At 43.9% G+C, this 26,055-nt stretch overlaps 1 protein-coding gene across 2 annotated transcripts in view; it reads right to left on the reverse strand.

Annotated features, from left to right (window-relative positions):
• Positions 1 to 26,055, reverse strand: part of Gpc6 (glypican 6) — a 979,345-nt gene that overhangs the window by 80,348 nt on the left and 872,942 nt on the right. For both annotated transcript variants that reach the window (XM_005079407.4, XM_005079406.4), the window contains exons 5-6: positions 21,135 to 21,265; positions 702 to 845 (exon numbers count right to left, since the gene is read on the reverse strand). In XM_005079407.4, the coding sequence (XP_005079464.1) occupies positions 702 to 845; positions 21,135 to 21,265 (275 nt within the window). The remainder of the gene's footprint in view (positions 1 to 701; positions 846 to 21,134; positions 21,266 to 26,055) is intronic.

Here is a 26,055-nt window from a genome sequence, read left to right on the forward strand (position 1 = left end):
TAACAGCACAGGTGTGTGGACTGGTTATTGCATTATGAATTGGAAACATTGAATTGGAAATGATCGGGCCATATTTCTTTGAAACTAGGAGCTCTTAATTTTTATGCCAAACTTGTTTTTAAAAAACACATTAAAAACTATATTTATTATGTGTATACTAGCTATCACCAGATACATTTTTTTTCTGAAATAAAAGCCACCCAGTCCCTGAGACACATTTAAATGGTCCTAAAATCTCTATTTTTAAAAAGACATTTAGGAAAGAAAAAAGTAACATTAATTTGGGACATCCTGAAAGAAACTTTCCGAACAGAAAACTTAGCATATGAGAAATGGCAATAAAATGACAGGATGCTATAATCATATAAGCAAGCATTTGAAGAAAAGAAGTGAAGCACATGAGTTAGAAATATGGTTTTGTAATTACACATCTCAAATACCCAGCAAGCGGGCTTTCAGAGAAACATTTCAGAAGAAATATGAAGTTGGACTCTTTGTCACCGCAGTAGCGGATTAGTAAGCAGTCTTAAGGGTTCCTAAATAATGAAATCCATGATCTAAAAGGAAAACAGTCCTTTCCTGTCAACCCTCTAATTGAGAACAGAAGCAGGTACAAGAATAAGATTGCTTTAGCAGCCAACTTTAGGAGTCCCACGCCCGAACCCTGAGCTGGTCCCACAGTCGTCGACCGGACTACTCACCAGCCGGTCCAGGCTCGTGCCCGCTGCTGTTGTGGGTCTTTCCTCAGGGTTGTAGGGCCGGAAGCGTGTGTTAAAGTTTTCTGGAGCCGAGCGAGCAGATCTGAGGGCTGGAGCAGGTTTGGGCTGGCCACAGCCTTGGAAAACCTAGGACAGAGCGTCGACACGAAGTTGGCGTTAAACTCACAAACCAAAGCAAGCAATACAGGTCCCTGCACACTTTTTTTTTTCGTGACATTCTTCCTTCCATAAAAAAATCTCTAATTTCTACTTTTTTAATTTAAGGATGTATAGACACCAGTAGGAAAAAATTGCCACACGAATACAGAGTGACCACCTCTATGCATGTCCTGCTCACAGGTTAACCACACAGAGCTGGTCCTCATTATCTACAAATTTCATATTTACAGTGTGACCCGATTGCATGTTCTCAGGTTGACACTGAATTAAGGCCCTCTCTGTTCTAGTCTCCATGCCATGCTGTGAAGAACAGGCCTTCTTGTGGCCGACTTAACCCATGTTCTTACACTGTGCGTGCTTTCTCTGTGATTTCCCTGGATAAATGGGTCCCTGATGTCGACGGAGCTTAGGCACTGTCTGATGTGCCGGACACCAGGAAGGGAAGTGGTGTGTCTCGCAAGGATAACACACACTCTTCACATAAAAACGAATTCAGACATGCGTCCAGTTGGTTTGTCGTATGCTAAGCAGCAGCCTTTAATCCTGGGATTTCTCTTAGGAACTAGGACCCAGCATTTGCCAGGTCAGTTCTCATGACCGCGTGGAACACGACCACTGCAAAATAGCAGTAGCCAACCATTAAATACGGGGATGATAACAGACTCTTCATAGCACGGTTTCGGTACTAAACCAACTGTGGCCCAGACTCTCTGGTGTGCCTGGGTTTGGCATTCGGTAAACAAGTGTTTGGGATCCATGTCACCTAACATTACAAGTATATTTCATGTGTGGCTTGCCAAAGTCACCTGATTTGGGAGGGCTCCCTTTCGAATAATGGAAACCTTTTCTGGAAGAACTTTTTGAAAATATTCTCCTGAGCAATGGTGTGGAAACAGGACAAGAAAATGTGGGTGAAATCCACATAATGGCATTTTCTTCTAATTTTGTTGACAGCTGTTCATGTCACAGTTAGGGCTGCTGTGGGAAATCAAACACTTTTATTGTAATGAATTTAGGGACTGAGATGACAATCTTTATCCACAGTGATTCCACTCAGGTTGGTGTGGGAGCATTTTCTTCACTATTGCTAGATGTTTTTTTTTCTCCTTTGTACCAGTTATCAAGAGATAATCCCTTTCCCAGACTTCCAGGGATATAGCGAGATGGCTATTCTTGGTTGACTACATCTGGAATCACCTAAAACCCAAACATTGAGGTACACCTGAGAGGGATATATATTATATATATGTATATATATGTATGCATAATTATATATATATGTATATATATATATAATTTGAATCGAAAAGGCCCACTTTTAACTGGGTCTTTTGGCTGAGGGAGAGAATACTGGGGCCTGACCTACTGATGATTCAGCGTGCTACACAGGCACCACTCAGAACTGCAGCATTACAACCTGAAAGAAACCAGTGGAGGGAAATCCTCACAGGGGCCATCACTTCGGGCAGCACGCATGGCCATATATTTTTGTTTGGAAGGGGGAAGAGTCAGAGACGCGGTTGTTCACTGATTTGTGAGCTGCAGCCAATGGACTGGCTGAATGGTAAAGGGGCTTGGGAAGAAGAAGATGGGACAGTTGGTGAGGGAGACACCCGGGGAAGAAATAAGTGTGGTCCAATCTCTCTGAGTGGGTGAGGGGTGTGAAGACATCTGTGCCTTACGTAAATGGTCACCAAAAAGGTGGCTTCCACAGAGAAGTTCAACAACCAAGCAGATAGGATGACCCATTCTGGGGACAGTCAGGCTTTTCTCCCAGACATCCCTTCCTTGCCCAATGGGCGCGTGAACAGAGTAGCGGTGGGGATGGAGGTTATGTCTTGATTTGACAACATGGACTTCCACTCCCCAAGGCTGACCTAGCTGCAGCAATGCCCAGAGCAGAGATGAACACTGAGCTGCATTTAGGGCACCATTCCCTGGGGGACTAGCCGATGACTTGGTGGATGTCATTGGATCACTCCTCTGTAGAAAGAGCAGTGCTTCATCCTTACTGGAGCAGATATTTATTCGTGGCATGGATCCACCTTTGTGGCCCCAGGACCACCATCCAAGCACTTGCAGAGTATCTTCACCACCATCAAGGTATTCTATACAATACTGTCCTGGAATCCAGTGGTCTTACTGTGTTTCCCACCATTCTGAAGCAGCTGGCCTCATAGAAAGATGGAGTTACATCTCCAATTAGGTGGCAGTAGCATGGAGGGCTGGGGCAAGGTTCTCCAAAGTTGGGATATGCTTTTAATCGGTGTCCAGTATATGGTACTGTTTCTTCCATAGCCAGGGTCCACAGGTCAAGGCATCAGGGAGGGATAGTTCTAGTTGCTAGGAAAAATTTTGCTTCCCGTTCCCTGCCTTTAAGTTCTCCTGGCCTAGAAGGTTTGGTTCCAAAGGTGGGTGTGCCCCTTCCTGGAGACTCAACAAACATTCCGTTGAACTGGAAGGTCAGACATGCCCCTGGTCGCTTTGGGCTTCTAATGCCCTTAAACAAACAGACTAAGAAAGGAATAACAGTGTTAGGAGGGGTGACTGGTCCACATTGCCATGGGGAAATTGGATTGCCTCTCTACAATGGAGGTAAGTAGGATTATGTCTGCAGTACAGGAGATCCTTATCTACGGCATCTCTTGGTGCTACTATGCCCTGTGATTAAAGTCAGTGGGAAAGTACAACGGACTAACCCAGGCAGGATGACCAAGGGCACAGACCCATTAGGAAGGAAGATGTGGGCCACTCCCCCAGCATGAGAGCCACAGCCTGCTGAGGCGCTTGCAGAGGGTGGAGGAAATACAGCATAGACAGTAGAGGAAGGCAGTTCTAAATACCAGCTGAGGTCATGTGATCAGTTACAGAAATGAGCTTATAACTGACATGAGTTCTTCTGTTGTATTTTGTTAAGAATATGTTTGTATAGATATCTGGGTTTGTCCCTCCATTTATCATGTAATACAACATCAATCAAGAAAATATCAGTGGTTATCATATTTAAGTTTGAGATACTAAAAGAGTGTCCCTCAAGGGACATTGCCACCTATTCTGAAATTTATAACGTGTTTGAGGTTGTACAAGGACAGTTATATCATACTAGGCATAATTGTGACCTGGTTAATGTGTTTGCAATTGTATATGGCATAGTTATATCATGTTAGCTGTAATTATAACCTAAGTATTGTTTTCATTTAGGAATTAAGTATGATGCAAGGAGATATGACTGTGTGTCAAGTTGAGAAGGGGTGGATTGTGATGGCTGTTCTTGGTTGTCAAGTTGACTACATTTGGAGTTAGCTAAAACTCAAGTAGCTGGGTATGCCTGGGAGGGTTTTTTCTCTCTTAATGAAATCCTTTGAAGTGGAAGACCCACTTCTCGTCCAATTCTTTTGAGGTGGGAACCCCCCCTTTAATCTGGCCCACACCTTCTGCGAATGGTCTATATACCAACATGGAAGACGGGAACCTGTTTTCTTTGTCTGCTTGTTCTCACTCCCGCTGGAAAGTCCACTCCATCACTGACATGAGAGCCTCATCCTTCAAGGTTCCAGGATGTACTGAACACCAGCTAAGACATCCAGCATTATGGCCTGAACAACTACCGAATTCTTAGACCTTCCCTTGGTTGACAGCCATTGTTGAAATAGCTGGACAGCAGTTTATAAGCCACTCTTATAAATCCCACATATCTATATATCTCTATATATTATTCACTTTATAGAATTTTTTTCACCTACAGAACCCTAAGACACATAACAACACTTTTCAGAACACATTTCCTTGTAACTTTGTGTTTCTAACACTTGTATACAGTTTTCTCTCAGATACTTTTTTTAAAAAGAATAATGCCAGATACTGAAAACCCAGGCAGCTACCAGGGGCTAGTGAGGTCATGGATCTTGAAGACGAACCGATAGCCACCACTTTACGAGCCTTGCAAATCTCTACTGTGTTCTAACTATTTCTCTTTATACCCACAAGCAACAAAGTTTTCTGCAACAGGTAGAGACCATTACAGAAAACGGCAAGTAATCAAGGTGCAGACAAAAGGGGTTTGGTACCCAGCCTTATTGATGTACCTGGTACCCAGTCTCATTGATGCATCTGGTACCCAGCCTTATTGATGCACCTGGTACCTAGCCTCATTGATGCATCTGGTACCCAGTCTTATTGATGCATCTGTTAACCAATCTCATTGATGCATCTGGTACCCAGCCTCATTGATGCATCTGGTACCCAGTCTCATTGATGCATCTGGTACCCAGCCTTATTGATGCACCTAGTACACAGTCTCATTGATGCATCTGGTACCCAGCCTTATCGATGCATCTGATACCCAGGCTCATTGATGCATCTGGTACCCAGCCTCATTGATGCATCTGGTACCTAGCCTCATTGATGCATCTGGTACCCAGTCTTATTGATGCATCTGTTAACCAATCTCATTGATGCATCTGGTACCCAGCCTCATTGATGCATCTGGTACCCAGTCTCATTGATGCATCTGGTACCCAGCCTTATTGATGCACCTAGTACACAGTCTCATTGATGCATCTGGTACCCAGCCTTATCGATGCATCTGATACCCAGGCTCATTGATGCATCTGGTACCCAGCCTCATTGATGCATCTGGTACCCAGTCTCATTGATGCATCTGGTACCCAGCCTTATTGATGCACCTAGTACACAGTCTCATTGATGCATCTGGTACCCAGCCTTATCGATGCATCTGATACCCAGGCTCATTGATGCATCTGGTACCCAGCCTCATTGATGCATCTGGTACCCAGTCTTATTGATGCATCTGTTACTCAATCTCATTGATGCGCCTGGTACCCAGCCTCATTGATGCACGTGGTACTCAGGCTCATTCTTTCACGTAAGGTTCAGGGAACATCAATGAAGAACAGGGTAGAAAGATGGTAACCACAGGAGAAACAGAATGTCTGTTGTGAGATTTCCTCTCCCGAAATGCAGGGAAGCTAAACCTGTGAAGTCTCAACAGCATGGCTGTCCAAGCAAGCCCAAGAATAAGAGCGATGTCAGCAACATGCTAACATGGTAGGGGGAAATCTCATAGGATTCGGGCCCTCACCGAAATCTACAGGCCACTAAGGAATGCTGAGGCTGAGACAGAGTCGTTCCCAAGACGGAGGTCCCCAACGGATTATCCAACACCAAATAGTCAGCCCTGACATCATACACACCCAAGTAACTTTATATTTACTAGGCAGGTTGTAGTTATAGGCTTAGCTATGTATTTAGGAAAAGAATGTGTATAATAAGAATTAAAGAGAGAGAGAAAAAAACGCCAGAGGTCATGAATTTGAGAGAGAACACTGAGTACCTGGGAGTGTTGGAGAGAGGGAAGGGAAAGGAGAAAATGAAGCAATTGCATTTTAACTTAAACCAAGGAAACTTTCCCCAATACCTACTTGTGCTAATTCTTAACCTGCATATACATATTTTCCAGTGCGTTCATTCCCGCGCTGTTATTTGATTCTGTGTTGTTTAACCTGGAGCATTTTTCACCCCGCATATTATGCGAAGGCGCTGAAGGACGCAGAGAGCCCTTGAGTGCCATTCCCAATGACAAATTCCATCTTGAGACACAATTCATTTTGCTTCACCACTACAACTAATTTCTCTTTTGTGCATTCGAACTTCTCCTCCAGCTCAGCATTTTATAGCACAGGGATACTTTGTCTTGGCATTCTTGGAGGCTGGTCTTAACACACTATTGATTATTCTTCTCTCTCACAATTTCTGAGGTTGATGGCGTAACCAGTGTGATAAAGATAGTGGGGCCCTCCCTCCCCAGTGCTTAAATCACTTCCTTGTAGCAAGGTCACCTCTGATGGAGGGCCTTAACATTCCCAAAGCTCCAGGGGAATCTGTCCACCGCGCTACTTGGGAGAGCTTTGAAAAATGACAGCGGGCTTTAAGAAGTATGAAGACAGCAGGGGAACAAGAGCAAGGGCCTTGCTGAGACTCCAAAGGGCCAGGCACAGAAAGGGTTAATGGGCCCCCTCACCACACCCCTCAGGAAGGGAGGAGTTAGCCACTAGGGATCCAGGGAAGTCATAGGAATGTGGGGTTCCCTGAAAGAATGTATGTGTGGGTTCCGGGGAGCGGTTTCCCATCTCGTGGTGGGTTTGTTTGGCATTAACAGACAGCAGATTGGCTAATACCGCCTGGTAACGTTCCATTATTTCTGCCCAGCTCAGATTTTTGAGGGTGGCTTCAGAGCAGAGATTGCTGGGTCTGTGATCCTAACCAAAGAAAATGCTCACTTTCTCCCCTCTTGATAACGCAGCATCACTGAACCTCTAAATCTGCTGGGAACTTCCGTAAAACCTTGTTCACAATGACCTCAAATTTGGAATGTCCCTAAGCAGACATACTACTCCGCTCTTAATAAAACAGAACCAGTATAAGAGAGGCCCTCTCATGTGATGATTCCAAGCCTGGGGTCACAATCTCTGTTGCCGAATTCTGAATACCAGCTTGACAGGTTTTTCTGGAGGACCACCAAAGACACTGTGCCAGTGTCACATAGAGAACCAATTAAAAACCAACCCACAAGTCCATCCTGTAGCTGAGAGCACCCAAAGTGAATGAAATTCACAGTTCCACATCTAATGAATGCTGTCTGCATACCTGTGTCCTTCCCAGGTCCCTAAATTGATAGCTAGTGTCTCAGGTGATGGGATTACGGTGCGTGGTAAATAGAATCAGTGACCTTATAGAGGAAGGCACTGTTGTTTATGCCACCGTCTTCACAGCAGTTTGTCATATTAGCCTGCAGAGAGTAAGACAACTTGTAACCCTGTTGGTTGGAAAAGGTGTTTAGAAAACATGGGGCTCACAGGGTGGGTGACCAATGGAATTATTGGACAGAAATTTGGAGTATTCCTGTTTTCTGAGTTTGCTGTAATAGCTCTGCGAGCACAAGGACTCAGTCTAGGTGAATGTAGGGGCCCTGGGTGGCTAGGTAGGCAAAGGTTTTATATCTTGAACAAAAGGAGTGGATGAGGACCTATACTATGACAGACAGGTCGTGAGGTTAAACGAGAGTAGATCAAGTAATCAGGGCTGGACACGCAGACTTAGATCGTGATGCGGCTGATCGACGGAGCTGAGAACAGCCTGTGCTGTGTGAGCAAATAGAGGAGCCTCTATGAGCCCAGTCTTTCTTCTCTGTTCTGAATATACGTATATATGTATGTTATCATTATACTTTGTGTGTGTGTGTATGTATGTATGTATGTATTTTTGTATTGGTTTCTTTTTGAGACAGGGTTTCTCTGTGCAGCCTTAGATGTCGAAGAACTTGTTGTGTAGACCAGAGTGGCCTTGAACTCTGCCTCCTGAGTGCTGCTATGAAAGGCCTGCGCCACCGTTGCCCCCTTCCTCTGTTATGCAGGGATAAGAATACCATTGACCACAGTGGCATATGGTTGCTACCAAACACAAATTATGAAACAGGAACACACAACCCACTATCTGGAAAACAAGTGCTTGATAATCGTTACATAATTATGTAAGTCCATGACTTATACTTTCTGTAAGTTTTACTTAAGAAAAAAGGAGAGTGAGGAAGAAAACACCTGGCCTTTCTTTCCCTTTTGTTCCAGATGTTTGTCTGCTTGTGTTTTACTTGTGTGTATGTGCCTGTGGGTTTATACACTCCAGTGCGGTACCCACAAAGGCCAGAAGATGGCATTGGATCCTCTGGAGCTGGGGTTGAGGTTCAGATGCCCTGGGAGGGTAGCAAATGCCCTTATCCACTGAGCCATCATAGGCCAAGGCCCTGATCTGTGCTTTGCACACAATGCTAATTGTAACAACACAAAGATGCGGCAGAAGCAGCAGAGTCCATGTGTCACGTTAGGAGCATTCGCAGGGGCTTCGTGCCGCCACATGCTCCAAGGTGTTCACGACGTTATTTGTGGGATTCCTCCAGGAAGTTCCACCCCAAGATGAGGTGGGGGCAGGGGCTCAGACATGCTATGAGAAACAAGGTTCTGATAGAATTCACTTGGAGGTTGATGGTGCCACCCCACCTTCAGTTAAAGTAGGAAAAAGGTCTTTCTTTTTCACGACAAAGCAGAAGTTCCCAGAAGTTGTAACTGTAGGCTAAGCTACTTAAAGGGGATCACATCTTTAGACCTACCCCTTTGAAAAGCAGCACCAGTATTTCCTTCTGCCTCTAAGGGATGTGGAAAGGGATAATTATGTAATTCCAGAAAGCATTCAGAACCGTCCACGTAGGCAGACTCTGTGGATATTCAAAGAAATCATCTCTCCTACATAGCCAATTCAAAATACCTGGGGACTTTAGGGAGCTCCCTGCCTCGCAAGGATCCCTCTCCCTTAAGGAGATCTCAAAGATCATGTCTCAGAAGTCTACTGGTATTTTGAGATGAAAGGCACTGTAGGAAAAGACATTTTATTGTTTTATAGGTAGGAGGGGGATGAGGGAGGAAAAGGGGAGGAAGGGAGAAAAGGGAGAGGAGGGAGGAGAAGGGAGAGGAGGGAGGGATAATAGTAAGAGATGTATTATTAACAGATTTGCATTTAGTCATTGGTTTCTGAATGCATTTGGAACCTAAGCACTGAAACATATTAACATATTTCTCGCAGACAAACACGCTGCTCATCTTTTCAGAGGTACTTACATCGGTTCCCTGTCTTCTTGATCCCTGCCTTGCCTCTGCTGCTTTGATTACATACTCTCCAAAGTCATTATTGGCAACTTGAGAGGCAGTGTTTGTGGGTAGACTCTGTCTCAGTGGCTGTCTCAATACATGCCCATCTCTGCATGTTCTTCTCAGTGGGGTTTATTAAGCCACAACCCACGGGTAACAGGTGCTCTTCTGAAATCTGAGAGCGGAGCTCTGGTGCTTTGTTTTGAATATGGACGGTTATTATTTTTGGGGGGGCATTGAACTTTATTGATGATATTCAAGAGAGTAGGGCTCTGTAAGCCCCCTCCTTACTTTATTCTGGGGGTCTGGGATGGAAACTGTGAGGGAAACGATCGGTGTCGGGGTTTGAGTTGGACGGGGAGACTGCTCGGCAGCCAGGCCTCTCTCTTGCTCATGTTCTTGTTGGGGGTGGATGGTACGGATGACTCTTAATACTGCCTGCGTTTACTCAGACTTGATGTTCTGAGACTAAGTGGTGCTTTCTTTATTTATTAGATTCTAATTTATATTATAATGCCAATAACTTCACTATCTGTAAGAAGAGTAACTGGGGAATTTCACTCTATTACATCTATACCCAAGGAAACAGAGAGCCAGCAAGTCAGTACAGGACTGTGTATAATGGATCCAGTTGTGGCTGTTATTTTCATGGCAGATAGCTGCGGGGTAACAGGCAAGGGTTTAGGAGATCTGAAGTGCCATGGTGGCCTTCAGTTAGGTCATTCATAAATAGCAGAGACTTTCGTAGTTCTAGAGGCTGTGCAGAGTAAGATCCAGGTACCAGGCAACAGATGACGCCTTCTTGCTCTATCCTTATTTAGCAGATGGACCAGTGAAGCCCTCAGGTCTCCTCTATAAGGGACAACTCCTGTAATTACATATCAGTGTTCCAGGAGTTAACTTTCAATACAGCAAAGTCACTAGCAGGAGCCCAAGAGTTTGGAGTACTAGCTTCTATCCTCCACCTTAAACCTGGATGACACTGGGACAATTTGCCTTCCCAAATTTTAAAGCCACTTTAAAGATGAAATATGATGCCTAGAGAAGACACTGAAAAATGAAATATAAAGGTGTATTATGTTAACTGACACAATCTATAATTACTCAGAGAAATGCTGAATAACATGTCAAATGCATGGATTGCACAGCGCTACGGATGAGCCATTTAAGCTCTATGAAGGACAGAATTTTAAATATTTTATCACTGTATCCCAGCTCCTGTCCATTTTCAACATACAGCGTGTGCTTTACAAATCAGAAATGAATAATTACAAATAAGTATAAGTTTTATCATCTCCCCATTTTGCGCTTGCAGAAGCTACCCTGCGTGTGGTTATCTGTCCTGGGGACAAAAAGCAGGGAAGGGAAGTAAAGAAGCCCTTGAGTGTTTACTGGAGACCCCTCACTACAGCTTCATTCCGCAGCTTTAGCTCGAATAATCAACTGTCTCTTCCAAACCATGGTTGTGCATTTCTTCCTCAGCCCGAAGAACTGTAGCAAAGCATGCATTCATATGAAAAACATCGCCATTATCTTTGCTTCACATACTATGTCAAGCTAAAGCTAAGTCCAATAAACAACTTTACTAAAATTAATAACTAGAACCAAAACCTCCAGTTCTTGATCATTTGATGAGCTACTTATTAAAATTAATAAGCCGCCTAGAAAATGGGAGATCTCACATACAAAATAGTCACATTGGCTCTCTGGTTGGTAGACTGAGCTTAGAGCCACAGGCTCTTTGCCTATGGTAGTCCTCCAAGTGTCACAGAATGCCAGAGACTTCAGAGTACTGAACCTTGTTGAGAGTATTTTTCTGTCTATATATGTAAGTATTATTTTTTTCACTTTTCCCCTTAAAATTTCCTGGCTCATCTTTGGCATATTCAAATTGCTTGCACCACTACTTGTGTTTTGGGTCCATTTCTGAATAAAATAAGGGTGTTCTTTGAATGTGGGCACTGCAGGAGTGACAGTCACTCCATTACTAAGATGTCTGTCAAGTACATAAGAGGTAGGTAGCACAATGGAGTACTATTCAGCAGAAAAAAAATAATGGAATCATGAGATTCGCAGGCAAATGGATGACACTAGAAGAAACCATCCTGAGTGAGGTAACCCAGTCACAAAAAGAGAAACATGGCATGTACTCTCTCATATACGGATTTTAGACATAGATCTGGGGAGTGCCAGCCTACAATCCTATGGCCAGAGAGCCTGGGAAACAGAAACTTCATTTAGTGGCCGGTTAAGTACTGAGCTGAACTCAAGAAAGCCAGTAACAGAGAGGGAGGACTGATGATCAAAGGGATTAAGACTGGGCTGGTTTAACCCCCAGAAACAGCTGACCAGACAAAGGTTAACTCTTGAATCCCAGGCATCAGCCTGGGAATCCAGCATGGGACTGATCAATACCCCCCTAAATCTGGGTGTCAGTGAGGAGGCCTAGGGAACCTATTGAGCCTTGGGCAGCAGATCAGTACCCATCCCAAGTATACACACGGACTTTGGACTCCCATAGAACAATGTGAGGTGCACTCTCACCCTGAACTCTTGGGGAAGGGTCTAGGCCCTGCCCTATATGAAATGACAGACTATGGACACCCCCATGGAGGGCCTCACCCTCCCTGGGGGAATGAGGGGATAACGGGGGGGGGGGTTGGGGGGATGGCACGGGAGGAGGGGAGGGAATGGGAGCGGGACCTGGAACTGACTTGTGAAGCAACCTCGTTTCTTATCTAAATTTAAACTGGAAAAAAAGAAAGTTATTTGAATGCATGTTAAACATTAATGTAATTTTTGAAAGGTTATATCTGATTTTTTTTTACCAAAATAAATCTGGAGAAAAAAAAAGAGGTAGGTAGCATATACAACATAAATACACGGAGAAAAGAGTAAATTCATGTCCATGGCAAGATGGAATACCACGGTGTAAAATGTCATCATGCTACCTAAAATGAAGCACAATTAGAAACTTATCAGGTGATTACTTGTATAGTGTTTCCTTTAAGCTTTCTGGACAGCCACAGACTGTGTGAATAACCAAAACTAAAGAAAGAAAAACATGAATGGATTGGAGGGATTGCTGTGGCTGGATTCAGAGCTCAGTCAATGGCATTGGTGGTAAATTTGGACTCTTTACAAAGATGCTGTTCCCAGTATCATCCTTGTCTGGTCGAATTCCTGGCCAGCAGCATTCCTCCACCTCAGCAGCCGCATGTATGCCTGATCACCCAGATCGTAAGGCTCTAGCACAGAGCTCAAGGTCTTTTCTCAAGTGGTGGCACCAGAGAGACGGCTCAGTGATTAAGAGCACACGCGGATGTTGAGGATGACCCGAGTTGGTTCCCAGCACCCACATTAGTTGGCTCCCAACCATTAGAAAGTCCAGCTTCAGCTGATCTGATGCCCTCTTTAGGCGTCCGCGGGTGCATACCCGCCCACGGACACACATATAATCAAAAATAAATTAGTTCTCCAAAGTGGAAGTGGTGACGGACATGTGTGTGAATAAGGTAGGTATTAATGCAGGTAAACGTGAGAAACTTAAGTATTCCCCCAAAACATTTCACCAAGCCTGTAGCAAGGAGAGTTACACATTAGCAATAAATGGGACTTTTCTCCAGGATGTAAGTTCACAACACTTCTATTCTGGTTCCTGAAGGCTTCCTGCTAATGTCTTAAGTCACATATATCTGGATGCAGCTTAATGATGTTAATAATTATTCTTTCTTTGGTTTAGAATCATTAGATTAATGATGCAAACATTTCCAATTCCCAGCTTTTCATTGTTATTTGGGTTGGCGAGTCTCTTCACGGATTGCCTTGTCTAAGGAGCTGTCTTTTCACCCCATCATTTCAAAATGATCTCCTTCCACCGTCTTCCTGTCTTTCCTCTCCTCTCTCATCATCTTTCTTTCTGTTTTCTTCCTGACTCGTGTTTTTCTTCCCTTAGAGATTGATGGCCGTGGTTCCCTGGCCAACTCACTTCTCTGGCGAACTCGAAGTCCCTGGATGGATTGAGCATCCTGTTAAGAGAATTCAGCACTCTGAATCAAGCCAAGTCATGAGTTTTTGTTTTGGTCACTTCTTACTGGCTTTGGTTTTTTCAAAAGCTGGCTGCCATGTACATGTTAAGGTTTAAACAATTTACTTCCAAGGCTTAAACAGCTTGGCTCCAGGGTATCTGTCAGATGTATTGCCTACTTCTTAGAATCCTTCCTTCAATGAAAACAAATTCTTTCCATTGGCTTTAGATTTTTTTTTGATTGTGCATTCCTTACACTGCAGGATATCTTGATATTCTTTCCAAATGAGCAGAGGGCAGAGTTTCAACACAGCATATTTTAGTGTGTGGAGAGAAAGGAAGCCCTGTTTCTCTCTGCCTCTCCATTAAACGATTATTTTGCATGCTCTTTGTTTGAAAGAACTTCGTTAAGGTCACTTGGCAGGGTGTAAGCAAACAGATGAATCACACCACCATGGTTGTGAACCATTCATTCTCCCCATGATTCAACAAATAAATACATATCGAGTGTTAGATTGGTCAAATTAAGTGACGTGGATATGACTCTTGGCCGTGTCCCTGCTCTCCTGACAAGTGTTTTGATGAGAGAGCGGGGAGTTGGAATGATATGAATGTAATGGGAATGCCCAAAAGACTGGAGAGCCCAGGGAGCTTCCTAGACCTGCAGTGTACGCTGGGATGGGATCCTACTGGAGATGAGGAGAAGGGAGGAATCTCTAATAATTCTGTAAATCAGTTGCTAAATATGATCATTAAAAACTATGTTGTATATACTTACAGTAACACATTATACTCTCCCCCTACACACACACACACACACACACACACACATATGAAACGTCCTACTTTCTAATCACTGTTCTGCTGTCTATGCTTTTGAGCATTTTCATGACAATCACATCTACAAGGAAGGACTGCTTTATCACGGTACGTCACTTCATGCTCCGTGACATCACGCCTGGGTTTGCAACCAGCCGCAGACTGGGTATTCACACCAAGGAAACTGGCAAACTCTTCAAGTAGATTTTTTCCCACAGGGGCGTGTCCTTCTCAGGCACACAGGCTACCCGAAGCTGTGATTCCATCAACGTCAGGCCAGATCACAAAGTCCTTAGGAGAAAGGAAGCGATCTGTCTGTGAGAAGCATGGATCTGGACAGACTTCCTTGCAGACAGGAGGAAGGTGTGAGAAGATTTCTGTGAGATCCAGAAAATGTGTTTCTTGCTTTACTCCTGAGGACACACTGAACGTTGAATTAAACTGAGTTTCACTAATCCATTCTTGAGTAGACTGGGTTACATATACTGTCAACCTTTGCCTTTGAAGGGAAAGACAGTCTCCAGGTAAATCTTCCTACATTCGAGATAATCATGAGCTTTCCTTTATTGTTAAGAGGGAAAACACAATTAGAATCCTCCTTTCAAAGAAAGAGAGCTAAAGCTAGCTTTCTTCACTATGTTCCTTATAAATGAGCACATTTGAGCTTTCATTTTCCATTATTAAAGCTGTGGCTTTTTCCCTGAAGAAAATCTGGTTCTTTTACAAATAGAAATAGGAATGGAATATACACAGATTTTCTGCACAGAGGAGAAGAAATAAAAAAAAAAACCCCACAAGGTGTTTCAAGGTTAGTATTCTCAGTGCCATGCTGCATGTGAGAATTGGTGAACAGAACCACCAGTTTGAATTTATGAAAACATTGTTGAAAACCCAAAAGTCTGCAATAATGGAGGACATATCCCTCTCTATCATGGAGGACACACCCTCTTTCCACTGAAAATGAGCTGTAGAAATTAATAGGTCATAAAGCTTTGCAAACAAGTGTGACCATTTGCTTTTTTTTCACAGTGATCAAATGAGAGAGACCAAACTGTCCACCAACGGAGCAAACTGGTAAAAATTATGCGACTGTGGGAGGAGGCCATCAAAATTCCCCCAAATCTCTTTGCTTTGGTAGAGACAAGAGGCACAGACTAGAACAGGGTGGCTGATGTTGTTACTAACGACTGTATTCTCTTTAATGTTCCTCTAGGTTTTCCGCTCTTCTTTTGATCAGCACTCAGGAAGAACAGTCTAGAGAAAGTGAAGTGTGTTAGGGCTCTCTTACTCTTCTGGAATGGGTACTCATCTACAGTAGCTGCTAATTGAATAGATGGCTTCGATCGGAATTTAATACATCTCCTTCTTAATTTAGATTATATCCGACAAACCAATCTCACTGAGTTAGGCTTGAAATTATTCCTAATATAGCTATCTAGTGAAATCAGTTTTATCTTTCCTGAGAGGATAAGGGGATGATTATCAACAAATCTGAAGTTCAAAGGCAGAAACTTGATTCAGGGAGCCCTCCCCGTCCCCCATGCCTTTGGAGACTTGCCACCAATGTGCAGTTCTGAGCTGCTCTCTTTTGGGTGGGACACCGCAGACTAGTAAGAGTTCTTCCTTGTCTGTCATGCAGACTGTGAAGTTGCTGGATGCCGTGTGTTTGGCGTGAACTACTGCTCCTGCTTCTCCTCCACAGGTTCCCTCACATGGCTGGTTCTTCCAGTGCTGAGCACATTTGGTCCTGGTGCGGGAGATGCTTATAAAGGGAACTGTGGCGTGCTGGCTCAATCTTTTTCTTTTGGAACTAGACAGATCTGGCTGCATCCCAACTCTGCCACTTGCTGCCTGACCTCGGGCTAACTGTTTAATCTCTGTAAATTTAACACTCCTTTTTGATGAACAAGTAAATGGATACTTCACAAGATTTCAGGGAGGATTTGAAATAACTATGTAACTAAGGCACATAGAAAGAGACTGCATCAGCAAAGCAAGGGCACTGTCTCTCTCCTGCAGTGCTCCTTGTGCCTGGAGCGCGCTATGGTGTTTGCTGAATGGATATGGTCAGGGTCCAACCAGTAGCAGCTATGATGGCTTTCAATGCTACGTGGTGATTCTGTACCCCGGGGGGAACAGCAACAACAAAATTAATGTGTTGCAGTCCCCATCCTTCAAAATATGTATACATATACAAATATTTCTCAATGACCAAAGAAATCTAGAGTCTTTAAATCGGTGTCATAACCTATAATAGAAATGCATAGTATAAGTTAGTGGTACACTTCAACATAGCCAATATAATTTTCAAAGGAGTCTTCTTGTACCTCACTCCTAATTGCCTCTCTGATGGCTAAATAGGACAATGAAATGGATTTGATAGCGCCTGCTACGAACAGACCTTGTAGAAGACAGTGGCATGGATAGCCATGTTGAGAACAGACCTTCTCACTAGTCTGTAAAACTCACATTCACAGTCTCAGTTATGAGACAGAAGGGTTAGTTCTCCTTCTTCTAGATATGATGAGTGCACTCAAGGTAAGACATCTCTTAAAGTAGTGTGTTTATATGTGTGTTTGCATGTGTGTGCATATGTGTATGTCTGTGTGTGTGCATGCATGCGTGTGTGTATGCATACATACGTGTGTGTGCTCCTGTGTATGTCTGTGTGTGTGCATGCACGCATGCATTCATGTGTGTGCATGGGCATTCTGTTTGTGTGTACATGTGTGTACACATGTGTGTCTGTGTGTACGTGCATGCATACATGTGTGTGCATGTGTGTGCATGTCTGTTTGTGTGTACATACACATGAGTGTGTGTATGTGCATGCAGACATGTGCATGCTCATTTGCATGTCTGTGTGTGTGCATGTGTGTATGTCTGTGTGTGTACAAGTATTGTGGTATGTGTGTGCACACATGTACTATTAAGACTCCAGGAAAGACTAGAAGAAATGAGTGACTGCACTGAAGAAGAGAAACACAACCAGAGTTCATCCTCCTGGACGGTGCTGAGCACCTCGAAAGGAGGCAGACTGTCAGCGTCCTCGAAGTCTTCCACCGCTGGCATCTCCGTTCCATTAGCTTTTGCTAGTTCTCCAGGAGGGCCGCTGAACCTTCTCTAAGCACTCGATCTTTCGTGGAGAGCCTGGCTATTCCTTTCCCTTCCTCTCTTCTCCTCTGTGACTCCCTCCGTTCATTTTTCTCCATGTCAGCTTCTCACACTCACCCTTCTGTTGGCAGCCCGTCTATCACGCTGCCCCTTAGGGACCTTCCGACGCACGCTCTCATGAGCTTAACACCACGGGCCCTGTGTTTGCTTTTCCCCCTGCTTATGGCATCTCTCACAAGATGTGTCCTTTCTAAACACAGTTCTTAAGACAGCAGTGCTATTATGATACAGTTAAGTAAATTCCATAAAAATGTCTCATTCACATTTTGCTGATAAAAAGTCCCAAGTCATTGACCTCTTGGAGAATTTCTTGGTAAACTACCTCATTTAAATTATGCTTAATACTAATCTACATGCTTGAAATTTGCTATGAGGGGAGAAGATTTCTCAACACACACACACACACACAGGATTCACACACACACACACACACACACACACACACACACACACACCATCACCAACCAAACAACAACAAAAACAGAATGTGAAAGGCGGTGTTCTGCTAATTACTTGACTTTGCATATCTATAATGTAGACATTGCCAAACATCATGTGGTAGTCTATAAATATATAGAATACTTTTTCAGTAAAGACGTATTCAATGTAAAAGTGTAGGCAATATATTCTCTGAATCTGTGAAGTTTCTTTCTTTTTATCATTTCTTTCTTTTCTTTCTTTGTGTGTGGCAGGTTGGTGGACAGGGTCTCAGATCTGGTCTGGAGCTCACTATGTAGACAAGACTGGCCTCAAACTCCCTGAGATTTTCCCGTGTCTGTCTTTCAGATGCTGAGATGAAAGGTGTATGCCGTCATGCCCAACTGTATCTGATTAATGTGGTGGTTTAAATAAGAATGCCCCCCACAGATTCAGATGTTTGGATGCTTGGTCCTCTGTTTGTGGGAATGCTTGGGAAGGATTGGGAGGTGTGGTTTTGTTGCAGGAGGTGTTTCTCTGTCCTTTCTCTCTCTGTCCCTGTCTCTGTCTCTGTCCCTGTCTCTGTCACTCCCCTGCTCTGTGTCTGCTGCCTGCCACTATGCTTTCCACGGTTATATTCATGGGCTCAGTCTCTGAAACTGTAAGCCAGGCCCCAATTCAATACTTTCTTGTGTAACCTACCTTGGTTATGGTGTCTCTTCACAGCAATAGAACAGTAACTAAGATAGAGCTGGTTGTTTGTTTCCAAGATCTTCAGAGTTTACTTAATAGATTTCCCTCGCTTCCTATCTTCCTTATTCCCTCTCCTCCCTCCCTCCCCACCTCCTTCATTCCATCCTCATTTTCTTCCTTCTGAAGTTAATTCTACAAGCATCTGTGCACATTTTCCATGCACCACGCCCAGGGCTGGGTTCTAGGTGCACAGGACACAACAGTGGTCCTTGCCACGTGTGACTACTGGTGACAGAAGAAGGCTGTTGGGTAGCAGGTGACAAAGAGATGTGTGATTCTAGCCTTCAGTAGATGCTGTGATGAATTGTCTGGAGGGGAAACCACAGCAGGGATCTGCTGAGAGGGAACAGGAGGGAGGGACATCACAGGCAGAGGAAGCCACAAGAAGCTGAGGTAAAAACCCATGGGCTGTGCCAACCAGCGGAGGCGCAAGGCCTCTGGTACACAGAGGCACCAGACACAAGTCCCTGCGGGGCCTTGGGCTCCACTCCAGATGTGGAAAGGAGCTGTACCCTTGCTTCACCTTTTTTTGTATTTGCAAATACTTTGATTACTAAATGAATGGCAGATTTAAGAGGCTGTAAGAAGGGACCAGTTAGGAAGTAGGACCAGTAGGATATTATCCATAGAGAAACTTTTATTTTCAAGGACTCTTGAAAAATCAAGTAGTAGAGACTTCATGTGAGAGTATGCCCAGTAACTGGGGAACAGGGAGCTTGTTCTCACACCACTTGTAACTGCCTGGTATTATATTGTTTATTTGTTTACATGCTGGTTCCTCTGTTTCATGTCTGTCTCTCCTACTGAAATGGTATTTGGCAGAGGAACTGCTCCTAGTCCACTGTGGATTGCTGGTAAATAGTTACTAAATGAATTGTTGAATTAAAAGGCGGAGGAATGTCTGGCTTGAACATGAGCGGGCATGATGGAAACTGACATCTATGTCTGAGAAGAGAGTGGTGGTCTCAGGCCATAGATACTACTGTTCACCATTTTGTTTTGTCCTCTTCTCTAGGGCTATTTTTAACTTCCACAAACCTAGCCCCCAATTACTCCACCACTGCTGGCTTATGAGGCCTCCCAAAACAACTCTAATTGGTTTTTAGGTGATGGATTTGAGAGGAATGGATAGTTGCTTTTTTTTTTCTACAATAAAGAAAGAAAATGGGCTTTTGTGGAAGCCCCAAATGTGCTATTTCCCCAACAGTGATGGTAATTCAAGCATCCTCCTCTATCTTGGAGCTCCTCAGGCTCATTAAAGTCCAGAATGAAGCCCAGCAAACTCTGGGCTCAGCCACCTCCTAGAGAGAATGGAGTGAGGGCTAGTCTTTTGGTACCCTACTTCCTCCGAGTTTACCCCAAGGAGCTCAACTCCAGTGTGATCCATGGCAGTCAGGGAGGCCCCCGGAAATTTCCATGGTTTCCTCTCTGCACTTCCATCTCTCCCTCTTCCTTGACTATTTTTGAAACCTCTTCCACAAAGTGTTTTAAAAACGGAAATAAGCTGACCATGTAAGTCTCAGCACATTTCACCAGGAATGCTACCTCCCTGCCACCGGGCTTTGAAAAGGGTTGAGGTGGATGAGGTGGATGTGGTCGTTGTTGTCATGGAGATCTCGGTAGTGAGCCAAGAAGCCAGAGAGAAGGTGATGCTCCGACACGCTTGAGACCCCTCCGCTTTGCTCAGGGTGAGCCCTGCTTAGGTCCAGCTGGGTGAGCACGAGCACAGACTGGAAACCTGAGGTCTGTCCCCCACAGCTCCCAACTCAGGACCTCTGTCTCGTGTAATTTATGGAATGCTGGTACTTTTTGCCTTCTAATATGGGTTCAACTCTTACATACAAAGGCATGTTTTTCCCCCCAAGGCTCTTTAATGAAGGTTATACAGTTGTCTTCAAGGGAAGTCAAAGGTGGTGTTTGACTATTTACTACTGACCGTATATATATATATATAACACGTGCCTCACCTTCACAGGTGGTGCTATAATTTGAAGTTCTGGGAGGACAACCTGAAGGTGCATAGAGATTTCAAACATCAAAATAGAAAATCCCCCCAAATTGTTCACACATGTGAGAGATTAGTCAGCCATACTCAGGGCTCGCTGAAACTATTAGTCAGCCAAAAATTTTGTCATGATTGAGTAGCTGCGAACTAAAAACTTACTCCCCTTCTCAATGCCATTTTGTTATACATTTTAAATGAAGAAATAAATCTGTGGTTCAACAGGAGAAGCTTGTTGGCAGTGTACTAGAATACCTATTCACATATTTCATCACTCCATTTTTTTTTCAGGCGACTGCACCTGTACTGTGTGCGTACACTAGGAGACAGATTATTAATGGAAATACCTTTGCCGACACCTGCATGCTGTTTTCTTGCATGTTCATAATGGCCTCAGAGATCTTGACATCTATTGGATCCATGACTGACTCAATGTTGAACGGCCCTTCCAGTCGCTCCGCCACCAAAAGCATTGCATCTGGTAAAATACAAGGATGGCATTTATCTTTATATTTGATTGCATATCACATGTAATATAAATTATACATTACATCTTATTATATTACACATCACGATCACTTATTTGAGAACAGGGCCCTCCAGCTTTTCAACGTGCATTCAAACGTTTATAGACAAGTGGCTAAAAAAAAAAAACATTCATTCATAAGGTTTTATATATTCAAATGGAATGGATGACTGAATCTTAAAATCATAATATGCTTTATTTCATTTGAAGATTTAGGATTATTTCACACACATAGAACCGAGTCTGAAACGTAAGAAAAACCAGCCCAAAGGCAATACGTTAAGCATATGTAATTATTCTACATGAAATGAAAACAATGTTTGCTTAGGTATAAGCTACATTTTGACAGAGGGTTTTGATCTCCATTATGGACTGAATCTGAAACCTCTAGATTATGTTTCATGGGTTTATGTCTTAAACAATAGGCCCTAGGGTGGATTGACTGAGAAATGGTCCCTACAGTCTCAGGCATTTAAACACTTGGTCCCTGCACAATTTCAGGGAGGTGCGGCCTTGCTAGAGGAACTATATCACTAGGGGTGTGGGCTTGGAGAGCTCAAGGCCATGCCTTCCGGCCAGTTTGTGCTCTCTACCTCCCACTCGTAGCTGTCACATCTGCTGCTCGTTGCCATGACTCCCTCCCATGATGGACTTCTATCCCTCTGGAATGGGTAAGCCCAGATGAATTCTTCCCTCTACAAATCACTTCCGATTATATTGCTTTATTATAGTAATGGAAAAGAAACTGCTATAGGGCCCCCGCTTGCGGAATCATTCTCAAGGCTGCAGAAGATTTGGGACTTGAGGCTTGGGTGGTGGCAATCGGGTGTCTTGGAGGAATTCTGAGATTTGGAGCTGTAGCCTGACTTCTCTGCCTGCTGTCTGCATGATGCTCCTGTAGCCAGGGGCAGAGCTGTGCCCACGTCTACACATCTTCCCACCACGATGGATGGAAATCCTCCTGAAACCATGAGCGGAGACAAGTTCTTTCTCCCTAAAGTGCTTCTGTCGAGTGTTTGCCCGCGGTGAGGGGGAAAGAGCCTAACACAGCTCCTCTTCAATGGGAAGACGAGAACACTGCAGTGCTGATTGGTGAGCGTGGACACACAGACGTCAAGACCCAGCAGAAGCAATGCTGCCTGTGGGAAGTCTTACTGGATTCTCTGAAGTGGACTGAGTTGGACATGGATAGGAAAGCTGGTTATCATGACATGGAGACATGAGTTTTGTATGTACTGGGAGCCATTCTTGTCCTGTCTTAGCTAGCTGGAAGGCCACAAGTAAGGGACATACATCAAAGAGATTGTTGAAATGGTGTCTGTGTCTGTGCTCACGGGACAGGTGTCTACTCCTATATTACCAGGCTCTCTGCCCAACTTCCATTCTTGACAATTTGGTAATCCATGTCCTATATGGGATGTGGAACAGACATTTTTCTGATGGTGAGAATGTGGTTGTGGTGGGTGGGCTATGCCTTGCATGACTGAAGAACTAATTAGCTACGTGTGATTTAACATAACCATTCCAGGCCAACAGCTGCCACCTTTAACTGCAGAAAGCAGACTTTTAACTTACACACTCAAATTGTTTAGTTGCTTAAGCTCTTAAAAACTAATCTTAAAAAGTTTCCCTCTTCCAGAACAATATACATTTGTTATAGAATGCTCACAAAAAGCAGAAAAGGAAACAAAGAAGACTAATAGGCCCATAACCCCACTTCCCAGAACAATACTGTGAACACTGTGGTAGATGCCCTATTTTTTTCCTTTGCACATGAATATTTTAAACATGCAATGAAATATATTGTGTATATATCATATAATCTGCTTTCTAAATGTAATATATTATTAATGTAAAATGCTGTTTATAGTTAGCTGTTTTACAGCAGTTATGTGAGGAAACCAAATTTTATTTTTACTACATACCCAACCATGTTCAACCCAAGTCTAACATCAAAACATTTTCGGGTTATAAAGCAGCTATGAGTTAGACTGGTGAGAAACATTTTAAGAGGACTTTCTATTAAATATAGAAGATACAGAACTGTCTGGAAAGTAAAGACTCATGTTTTTAAAGAGTCCCAGGCTTTGAAAACAGTATCTACTCTTTTTATTCCTGCCAGATGTCATAAGAGAGCCCCATTGTATTCCTTGGAGAATGGAGAAGAGTTAACCCCTTCAGGCCAGAATTGGGAGCCATGACACTCAGCTCCAGACACTCCCACCTGATCCTCACAGGTGCAGATGGACCCACAAAAATATATGCACGAATGACATCATGAAAAGAAGCCATGTGGGTTTTTCTGACATTTCTCTTAGATAAGGCAGGTTTATCTGTGTATGTCATGGGCGTTTTAACAAAGCAGACATCCCACAAGACCTTAGTGACCTAATTATCAATTGGTGCACCAACACCACTTATCATTGCTGTTTTAGTATGATAGTCATTGTGAAATCCACTTTCTCCTTTACATGTTTGAGGGGTAGCTACGTGTCTGAAAGCTGGTTGTTCCTTTTCTGTCTTTTTATGTGTCTTGTGTGCTTATCAGAAATGAATATCCCTCATCAAAAAACTTATCAGTAGATTTTCTGGTGAAGATTAACTACTCTAGATAGTGAGGACCTGAAAGAAAGTTCTTCCTGCTCTTCCAGAGGACCTGAGTTGGGTTCCTAGCACCCAGGACTACCTATAACTCCAGGCCCAAGGGCTCTGACACCCTCTTCTGTCCTCTTTGAGTATCCATACACATGGCACACCCATCTGCACCTTCACTAAGGTACATACATGTTCAAAATGCATTAAAATCACATTGCTTTTTGTAGTCCTCCTCTTTAACTTCACCTGAAACTCTTCCAAGTTCATGTCCCTCCTTTTTCAGTATGTATGGGTGTTTTGCTCACATTAATTTCTGTGAGCTTCAAGTCTACCTGGTGCCCATGAAGGCCGGAGAGTTCTAGATTCAATGAGGGATCGTGTTTCAAACACTAACATGGAGAATGACAGAGGAAGAGTGCACAAATTGGCTCCTAGCCTTCACATGAGCCCACATCGGTGAGGGCACCCACAAATTCATCCACACACCACACACACACCCTAAAATTAATTCAACCGAGAATAACTCCAGAAATTCTTATGAATGTCAATATTCAAAGCAAAATCATATGCGACAAACGTGCAACATTGCATTCCTTTCACTAAAAATGCAGAAATGTTCACATTAGTGTAAAACTCTAGGCAATATGACATGTGAAGCATTGATGTAAAGTCACACATACTCCTGCCATCCTCACACATAGGTTTTGATAAGAACGGGGCAGAGCCAGAGAAGCCAGGAGACAAGGAGGACCCTACGAGAGGCATACATGGTCCCCTGGAGAAGGGGAAGGAGACAAGATCTCCTGAGCTAATTGGGAGCATGGGGAGAGGGAATTAGGAGAAAGAGAAGGGGAGAAGAGGAGGGGAGAGGAGGACATGAGGGAGCAGGAAGATTGAGTCAGGGGAAGAACAGAGGAGAGCAAGAAAAGAGATACCATAATAGAGGGAGCCATTACAGGTTTAAAGAAAAATCTGGCACTAAGGAAATGTCCAGAGATCTACAAGGATGACCCCAACTAAGAATCTAAGCAATAGTGGAGAGGCTGCCTTAAATGCCCTTCCCCGATAATGAGACTGATGACTTCCTTATATGACATCCTAGAGTCTTCATCCAGTAGCTGATGGAAGCAGAAGCAGACACCCACAACTAAACACCCATATGAACTCTGGAACCCAGTTGCAGAGAGGGAGGAGTCATGAGCAAAGGAGTCAAGACCAGGCTGAAGAAACCCACAGAAAACAGCTGACCTGAACAAGGGGGAGCTCTTGGATCCCAGACTGACAGCTGGGAAACCAGCATAGGACTGATCCAGACCCCCTGAACGTGGATGTCAGTTTGGAGTCTGGGGTAATCTATGGGGTCTCTGCTAGTGGATCAGCATTTATCCCTGGGAGGGGGGAAGTGTCTAGGCCCTGCTCCAAATGATATGACAGTCTTTGAAAAATCCCACATAGAAGGCCTCATCCTCCCTGGGGAGCAGAAAGGGGCTGGGATAGGGGGTTGGTGGCAGGCAGGGGAAGAGGGGAAGGAGAGGGAACTTGGATTGACATGTAAAACAAGCTTATTTTTAATTTAAATAAAAAAAGAAAAAAATAAATTAAAAAAAAGAACGGGGCAGAGCTGCAGGCATCGGGTGGATGTGAGGGGCTGCTATGTAGTTTGTAAATACAAGGAAGTTCACAGGACAGACGAGCCTCAGCCAAAGCTCCCAGTGGATATCTGCACACATGAACAGCAATGGTGATATGTTATTTATGATTTATTAAAGCTTGCCTGAGGGTTCAGGATCAAAGCTAGCCACAAGCCATAGAGGTCAGGCAATGGTGATACACACCTTTAATCCCAGTGGCCATACTAGCAAGCCATAGAGCCAGGCAGTGGTGGCACACAGCTTTAATCCCAGGGCTCAGAAGACAGGGAGATGGATCTCTATGAGTTCAAGGTCACCCTGGCCTACACAAGAGTGAAGAGTAACGGAGCTCACGCCTCTGACCCCAGCACTTGGGATCACAGGCCTTTAATCCCAGCACTGGGGAGGTGGAGTCAGGAGTGATATGGCTGGGCAGAGAGAGGATTATAAGGTGGAAAGAGAGCTTTTGCCTCTGAGAATTCGTGGAGACAGGACCACCATTTCACCTTGGTAGAG

The sequence above is a fragment of the Mesocricetus auratus genome, unplaced genomic scaffold, assembly GCF_017639785.1.
Source record: "Mesocricetus auratus isolate SY011 unplaced genomic scaffold, BCM_Maur_2.0 Super-Scaffold_2245, whole genome shotgun sequence".
Lineage (NCBI taxonomy): Eukaryota > Metazoa > Chordata > Mammalia > Rodentia > Cricetidae > Mesocricetus > Mesocricetus auratus.